At 39.7% G+C, this 9209-nt stretch overlaps 1 protein-coding gene across 1 annotated transcript in view; it reads right to left on the reverse strand.

The window, feature by feature from the left end:
• EFHB (EF-hand domain family member B) overlaps positions 1 to 5310 on the reverse strand; it is a 42803-nt gene extending 37493 nt beyond the window's left edge. The window contains exon 1 of the mRNA XM_037143769.2: positions 4393 to 5310. Within this exon, the coding sequence (XP_036999664.2) occupies positions 4393 to 5310 (918 nt within the window). The remainder of the gene's footprint in view (positions 1 to 4392) is intronic.
• Between the last annotated feature and the right edge of the window lie 3899 nt (positions 5311 to 9209).

Below are 9209 nucleotides of genomic sequence, written 5' to 3' on the forward strand. Positions count from 1 at the left end.
GTTGTAGACATTATAATTTGTTAACCTTTCTTTGAACCATTTCTTCCTTCTTCCTCTTTGTACTTCAAGGCTCAATACCATTTACCAATGTTCTTTGTAAGGTTCAGTTGTTTTTTCTTAATAACCCAGGGTTCCTGCCAGAATCAGTACATTAAGGGAGATCAAAGGACAGTCTCAAAATTTGTTGAAGAAATGAACATTACAGAGATTTTGATGTCCACCAAGGGCCCTTTCAAGGCTTCTACAAGGAAAGAACATTTTTTACCAGACTCTTTTTAGTCTTTGAAGGATAGTTCCAAAATCTCCCCTCAGGCCTCTATTTCTTGGAGACTTTTCCTGAATACAGAGCCATGTTGCTATACCAGACTGTTTTCCTAAAAGGACCAGCACGACCAACAGGGCCATAAATCCATCAAACCAGACCTTCCCTTGCAGCTCGATACCAACTTGGGCAGCAACTTCAAACCATAGGAAGAGTGTCCTTATGATGTGATGTACCAGCTTCCCTTCTCCCAACATCGGATAGGCCTCTCATTGGAATGAGCTCCCCAATTCTATGAATGCACCTTGCTGCAAAGCAGTTGTCCTCAGGGATTGATTTTAGCAGGCTCTTCACAGTGGGAATTTCCATGTGAACTCTCCTCACAGTCATGCTTGACTGAAACTGGGCTTTGACCTCACCCAAATGCACTCCCTCCCCTAAGACTGAATGAACTTAAGGCCGTCGAATAGTTCATCATTCCATCCCTTGGTCAGGGTGTTGGGGGATATACGGCCCTTCTCCTTTCAGCTATGAGGCCTATAAGCAGTAAATACACATAATGTAAAAATTGTTACAAGTGTAAATAAAATTGAAAAGATGGAAGGCTTCCCAATTCTTTGCATATACTAGCATTAACCTAATGCCAAACTCAGAAAGAAATAGCACATAAAGGGAAACCATGGTCCAATCATACATAGGATCATAGTGCAAAAATCCTACTAAAATACTGACAAATCAATTCCAGGAATATATAACAATAATATAACCCAACCAAGCTGGACATAACACAGAAACATAAAGAATGGTTCACTATTAGAAAATTAATAATATCAATCTGGAGAAGATGTATTTCAACAAATGAGAGAATTTTCCATAGCTCATGGTCTATTCCTGATTTGTAAACATTCTTAGCAAACTGAAAGTAGATATAGGTGCCCTTAACTTGATATATCAGAAATTTTCAACAACAACAAAATATAATAATATTCAATAAGGAAGCATTAGAATCATTCCCATTAAAATCAGGAAAGAAACTTTACTTTCAATATTATATATTGATCATAGGCAATGCAATGATATGTAAAACAGAAATGAGGTATATGTACTAAAGAGGGAAAGACAAAAGTGTCAATATGATTGTTTACCTAGAAAATTCAAAAGAAATAATGATAAGCAATTAAGACGGTTGACCAAAAAATGGGGGTTCTATCAAAAGTATCCTAACAGGGTCGGTCATAGTGGGTAGTCATGCCCCAGACCTATAACTTCTCTTATGTCAGCCTTGTTGATTGTTCTAGCATATCCAGGTTAAGACACCTTTGAAATATTAGAAGTCACCTTGGTTGGTGTGGCTCAGTGGACTAAGTGCCAGCCTGAGAACCAAAAGTTCACTGGTTTGATTCCCCATCAGGGCACGTGCCTGCATTGCAGGCTACGTCCACAGTTGGGAGTGAGCAAGAGGCAGCCAATCAATATATTGCTCTTGGACATCGATGTTTCTCTCCCTCTCTTTCTTCCTCCTTTCCCCTCTCTTTAAAAATAAATAAATAGAATCTTAAAAAAAAATACCAGAAGTGATACCCCTCCTCCAAGGGGGTATAAACCTCAAGAGAACACACAGTCTAAGCTATTCTGTAATCCACTCCTCACCTCCATGAAATTCTGCTTTAATTTCAAATGCATAAAAGAAACTGCAAAACTGTTATTGTCAGGAGCGTATTTCTCCCCAGCATATATCAGTTTGACTCAAACTCTACAGGTTTGGACATTTCTTACATGGACAAGACTAACAAGAGTGCAGCAAGATGATCAGATATAAGAAGAAGAAGAAAATAAAACAAACATCTGTAGCAATTTTCAATCTCATTACAAATCAAATAAATGTGAATTAAAACAATACCTAATAAATCATTATCAATTTTTAAAATTTAGTGGTACAGTCTTTTAAGAAGGGATTTCACCACAGGAACTAGAAAAAGATCCATCTCTTGACTTCTGCTGAAACTCTATCCTAAGGAAATATTTCAAGACATATACAAAGAAACATGCATAAAGATGTTCATAAAATCTGAATTCTCCCTCCACTATGCCATTCTAATAATGTTGCTAATTTCCTTACTGTCCAAAGCTAATTAATCTTTATCTTAGTTACCCTATTAGAGATGGTTTAACACTGCTAGTCACTTTCTCCTTGACCCCCTTCCTTGTGCTATCACATGTAGAAGGTGGTTGTGAGAGTTAGGAGCAAGCAGAGGTTTTAGAATCGCCCTGTTGGCAACCAGAAGCCCTTGTCTGCTTGGGTGTGTCAGGCCTGAAGCCATAGACTGCAGAAGCAATCCAGAAAGGAGAACAGATGTGGTCAAATGAGAAGAGAGTGGCTGGAGAAATCCAAAATGAGGACCAGAAAGCAAAGTTGGTCAAAGACACCCTGAGTCCCAAGAGAAACAAAAAAGTCTACATACACAGACAAAATTCTGCAGAATCCCTGGGATTATTTGAGCTGAATGGTATTCTCAAATCTCAGTGTGTGGAATCTTTTATTCTCAGAATATCTTAACTATGCTTTCTTTCTATTCCTCCATACTGCTCTCTCAGACTCACCTTTCTTCTCTGAACTTTCCCCATTTAATCATCCAGCCTTCTTTCCATTTATCAAATAAATACTTACCAAATAACCACTATAGGCCAGGCATTGTTATATTCCATGAAGCTACATAAAAATAAGGTAAAAAACCCTTTTCCTCAGGAGCTCACTTAGCCGATATTTCCTTCTCTGACCACCTCATAAATGTGTTAGCCAAGGTTCTTGCCTAGATTTCTCCTCTTATCCCCACCCATGGCTCCAATTGTCTCACATGACCAACTATCGTCATCCTGTACCTATTTCGAACTCAGGAGAGCCAACCCCAGAGAGCCATCTGCCACCAATATGGAAGAGATCATAGAAACTCCTAAGTCATCCATCAACTTCCCTCTTTCACCACATAGAACCACAGCTGGATCGCAATTGGTAACAATATCATCTCCTAAAAAGCTCTCAAAAACTGCACACTCCTCTCTATTTTTTCCAACTCTACCTTAATTTCAGGCAGACATTACTTTGCAATAGACTTCTAATTTTTTCCTGTCACCCAAAATGTTCCCTTTCAACCAGTCCATCATTACTACTGATAGAAGAAATATCTTTCTACAAGGAAACTTTCTTTCTTTATTTTCTTTTTTTAAAAAAATCTTTCTTTTCTTATTAAGGTCCACCATCGTTTCTGTATCCATATGTTTCCCCCCGCATTTTGGACTTTCAGACTTCTTCCACCTATTTCTTCACCTTCAGCTCTCAACACCACGCTGGCTAAACAGAATTGCTTATCTCTCGCAAACACAAGAAGCTTTGGTCATGCTCTACACCTTTCTCCACCCAAGATGCTCTAACCCTCTTTTCCCTTTGACAAGTACTGGCACCTTTCAAGATGAACTCAAATAGTACTTGCTTTGTGAAGCCTTTCCCATCTCCTCCGCACAAAGCTGTCCAATCCTTCTACTGTACTCCATGCTTAGAGATATACTTCCATTAAGGAAAGATCATATTTGTTTCCTATTTATTTTGAAATTTAAATTTGCTTACTTACCTGTCTCCAAATATTGAAGTGACTGCCTAACCCTAGAGGGTAGGGATCTTGTGCTTTTCACTTTATATTGCCCTGCACCCAGCATAGTTACCACCACAAGTCTGCAGAAATAATGAATAACTCACAGAATAAATGATGAATGGAAAAAGAAATATGAATATTAGGATACAACATGTATCTCAGTAAGAGGATTGAGAAATGCAGACTGAGGAGTGAAATGAAGGTCACAGGAAGAAAACAAGAGGAACCACCAGTGTGCACAGAAAACAAAGCTGACATCAAGGAAGGCAGAGAACCAGAGGAGAATGGACAAAGTAACCAGTGGGACAAGAAATATCAGAATCCCAATAAAATCTTTGTAATTTGGCTCCACACTCCCAAACAATTCTCGTCGGCTTATCATCTCTCTAAAGATAGGACTATACATAGGTTCCCAAGGAAAATACTAAAAAACAAAACAAAACAAACAAACAAACAAAAAACAGAAACAAAAACAAAACTTACACTGGGCCAGCAAGGCATTCGATCAAAAAATTTCCCGGAGTAGATAGGTCTGATGCGATCTGGAGGCTCCACTCCTGGTTCAGTGTTCTCGGCCTCCTTTTTACCTTCAGGTTGTTGGGCAAACTGGCACTCAGGGGGTTCTATCACCAAGCCTATCTGGGGGTCTGTATTCATTTCAGCTGACTCCTCTGGTTGGGGCACCCCAGTGTCCACCTCCACGGAAGGCTTCATCTCTGCACTGGACTTCGTCACCTCACAGGTGGACTCTTTTTCCAGTTCCTGGCTAGGTTCCACACCCAGAGCTGGCCGCTTCTCCACTGAAGCCCCTAACCCTTGAGGGGCACCAGCCTCAGGATCTTTCCTGCTCCCTAGAGCCTGTGGACTTCCACACACCACGCCCAAGGGCGGCCTCGTTATCTTTCCGGGACGCCCGGCCAGAAGACACTCATTTTCTAAACCCACTCTTTTTGGCAACATACCCAGAGAAGGTTTTGTTTCCTGTGGGGCTGAGACCCTGTCGATTCCTAAGTTACTCCTCCCCATGAGGGTCCCAGAAACATTCTGTCTCTTTAATCTCATTTCAAGCCCCGTGTTCAATGGGCATTTTGATGTCATCCTTTCCTCATATTTATTACTGACCAAACGGCTCTCCCTCGATGGGGAATCTTCTTTTCCTAATTCCACTCTAAAACCTAACTCCGTAGGAGATTTTGTTCCCACGAAGACCTTTCTCTCTCCTAAATCGTCCTTTCCTCCGTGGGTTAAACCGACCTCAAGGTTTAGGGCAGATTTCCCCGCAGATACCCTCGTTCCTCCAACGGCACCCATCTCTAAGGGGAACCCTGGTTCGAGGGAAGTTCCCAATTCCTTCGGGGGCCCCAATCCTTTGGGGGACTCCACTCGCACGAAAGAGCACATCTTCGCTCCCCCACGGCTTCCTGCCTACCACTTAACACCTAGGGAGTTCTCAGAGCCAAAGGAGGTGGAGGTCTGTTTACCCGTTACCTGGGAAACAGGGGCGTGGCTTGGCGGGCAATTCTTCCTCAGGCCAATCCTCGCCAGTCTTTCTCCCTATTTCTCTGTCTTGGTTTTTCTCCCTCTCCGTCTCTCTCTCTCTCTCCCTTCCTTCCTCTCTTATTCTTCCCGTCACCCTCTCTGATATTACATTTGGAAGGCAAGGAAACTTAAAGGATGTGGTCTTGGACACTGTATCAAATGCTCACCAATTCTCTTTGGTTTCCCAAGCAAAACAGTCCTTCGGGATGGGATGCGCTGCGGGCTTTCTAGTCAATGGGCCATTCATTTTACTGGTGATCAGGGAATAAATAACAGTTTGTGGTGGTGATCACTAATTTTAGGTTCTTCCATGCACAAGTACATTCAGACTGCATTTAGTTCTTTTAGCGCTAAAGAACTACTTTAAATTATTATATTAGATTATTTAATTTAAGTTATATTGGCCATCTGTGGTATAGAAATATCTTGAAGTCTTTGAGAACACTCACACTTTGATAACTAGGCTTTAAATGACATTTAAAGTTACTACATTAAAGTTTGAGATGTGTTATACAATATGCATATTTAATTTTTTAAATATCGGGGTAAACTTTGTTTTCAAGTATGGTATTTCCTTTAAATTGGGTTTACCCTCTGTTGGGTTTTAATCAAAGTTTCAATATTTGGTGAATGTTTGTCGTGTTCTCTCTATATAGGGGACATAGAACATCTAGCTTAGAATTTGAATGCAATTCATAGGATTCTAGTCTTTTTAAGAAATCTATGAAAAATGTGTGAAGTCAAAACAAAATTTAAAAAGTAATTAAGGGATACTATCTAACATTTGTAAAAACTGTTTACCATAATTTTCGAGATAGTCAATATATTCCTCTCCCCCTAAACACTTTAAATGGCTTGATAATGCATAAATCAGGGAATGTTGGTATGAAGTGTTCATTCAATTCCTTTGGTTTACAAATATCTATTGAGTCTCTACTTTGTGTCAGTGTTGGGAATACAATAGAATATAAGCCAATCCCTACTTACAGAATTTATATTTTAGTGAGGACATCAAATAAATCAATACATAAGATCATATCACATACTGATAACTTGTGAAGAAAACAGAAAGCTTTGATATGGAGGAAAGATACTTTATTTTTTATTTTCTTATTCATTTTGAGGGAAGATACTTTAGAATTAATAGGCTTAGAAGTCAACTGATGTCATTTGGGCAATTAGTAGGTGACATTTGAGCTTGCATTATGCCCTGCGAAGACACAAGTTCCCATAGCCTTTTTCTCTCTGCCTTGCCACCACCCACAATTCCTTGTTATAGTGTCTCCAGGCAGTCCAAGTTAAAAGTAAATGTTACCATTCATTACCACCTACGCAAATGTTTATTTTTCAAATACACAATGGAGGAAATACTCTGGAAGAGAAGGCAGAACATACAGGGTACTGTGGATGATTGAGAGAGGTGCTAGAAATTTGTGAGTGTTTAGAGATTTGAGGGCAAAGGGAGCACTAAGGACAGTGTTCACGTCTTTATGAGTTTATTTAGAGCCCATCCATTTTGTAGTTCCTTAACAAATTCTATCAGCTAGTAGGATCCCACATTTGCCACTAAAATATATACAATTATAAGTCCTCCTCAATTATCTGGGGGTTAGGATTTTTTAAAAAAGCATAGTGTGAATGGCATTATAAAGGCAAAACTTTGCCCTAACCACTGTGGCTCAGTCGGTTGTACTATTGTCCCACACACCAAAAGGTTGGAGGTCTGATTTCTGGCCAGGGCACACACCTAGGTTGTAGGCTCAGTCCCTGGTTAGAGCATGTATGGGCAGCAACCAGCTGATGTTTCTCTCTCCATCGATGTTTCTATCTCTCTCTCTTCCTTCCTCTCTCTCAAATCAATAAACACTAAAAAAAAAAAGGCTTTACTCTGGCATTTCTCTCCAAAATTACCACTGGATCTCAGAAGTGCTGGCCACTGGAGCAATACTCTCCCATGCAAAATTTTTTTTGAATTAGATAGATAGATAGATAGATAGATAGATAGATAGATAGATAGATATGACTAAATTATAAAATATTGTGGAATATATTAGAGGAGATGAAGTAAAAGGCAAAATTGGTAGAAGGAAATGAAGAAGCGATAGCCTAGAATGAAATTAATGAAACAGGAGTTCCTAGCAATTTATATCAGCATTCATGTGTTCTTTGTGAGGCCTTCTCAAGTCAAATATTCACCATTTGAAATGTAATACCAAGTTCACAAATATTTTTGTATCTCCCTCTTTTTCCTAAGCTCCAAGGGCTCCTCCATCATCTTTGTAACTTTCTAAATAAACATTCACTTATAATTGTTTTTCTTTTTATTGAGTTTAGAAAGAAATAGACATCAATTTGTTGTTCAACTTATTTATGCATTCATTGGTTGTTTCTTGTATGTGCCCTGACCAGGGATTGAACCCACAACCTTGGCTCATTGGGATGATGCTCTATCCAACTGAGTTACTTGGCCAGAGTCACTTCCCCTTCTAACCTGACCCCCCAAAAAAAGTCCTCTGGAAGGAATTAAAATGATGAGTAAATTATGGTCTTGGCCCTTAAGAACTCTGAAATCCTAATGGGGATGAAAGACTGGGGAAAGTCTTTATTCCCTAGACTCTAGGCACTCCTAACTATAAAATAAAGCAAATGTTAGAATCTTTATAAAACAAAATATCGTGAAACTACAAAACAAAAAAGATTAACAAAATCCTGGAGAAGTATCCTCTGCTGCTGTCCAGGGAGTTGGCATCCTGGCCAAAGTAAGGCCTACGGTGATGGATAGTAATGGTGCTCCAGGTGGAGAGAACGAAGTGATCAAAAGATGCAACATTCTGGGAACACAGAGTAGACTGGTATGATTGGGGGACAAAATATGTATTTGAGAAGGGGTAGGCTATAGAAATAGAATGAAAGAAAAGCAGGTTAAATCTAGAGCTGAAGATTTTTTGGCTCTATGTAGCAAGTAATGAGACACCATTGACCATTTTTCAAGTGTGACTGGTTGAAATGTAAGGAATGAACTGAAGAGGCAAGAGTGTATGTACATTAATTCCAGTTTATTTAAATGCTATCATAGCCCAAGCACAGGGATTAAATCTCACTTTGGGGATTAAAGAGGTTTTGGTGCTAGAAAAAACAATGGGTCATAAGAAAAAGAAGGTAGAGTTGAAGATGATTCTACCTTTCCCGGTCCGGGTGACTGGGAGGCTATAAGGACGTTACCAAGCAGAAGCAAGTTTGTGGTGGTATAGGTTCGATTTTGGTCATTCTGTTGACAGGCCAAAACTGATGTGACATAACCTATTCCTGATTCTTCCTGGGATTGTGTAAGAGGTATTACCATGACTAACATATCATATTCGAACAACACCTTGGGGATAAAGTGCCACAGATACTATTTACCTATGACACATTATACTCTCCTGGTTAGTAACCGGGGAGTGATTTGAAAGACTGGCTGTTCAAGGGCTCAAACCATCTTCATTGCCCAATGTTGACTGAGCACCCACGGAATACCTTATCCCAAGTACACATCCAAGGCAGTCACTGTTGATGTCCTCACAACAGAGTTATAATGGTAAACTGCATACTGAAAAGTAGCCATTATCCTCAGTGAAAAATCAATTAAAGTCTGCCAAATTACAAAACAACTTTTTGTTTTGTTTGGCTTTGCTCCAGATGCCTGGACAGATAGATATTGGCCATTGTGAGATTTAACCAAAGGAACCTGTCTTACCAAGGTCTGCAGTGGAGGGTAACGT

The sequence above is a fragment of the Artibeus jamaicensis genome, unplaced genomic scaffold, assembly GCF_021234435.1.
Source record: "Artibeus jamaicensis isolate MK-2021 breed Jamaican fruit bat unplaced genomic scaffold, CSHL_Jam_final contig_519, whole genome shotgun sequence".
Lineage (NCBI taxonomy): Eukaryota > Metazoa > Chordata > Mammalia > Chiroptera > Phyllostomidae > Artibeus > Artibeus jamaicensis.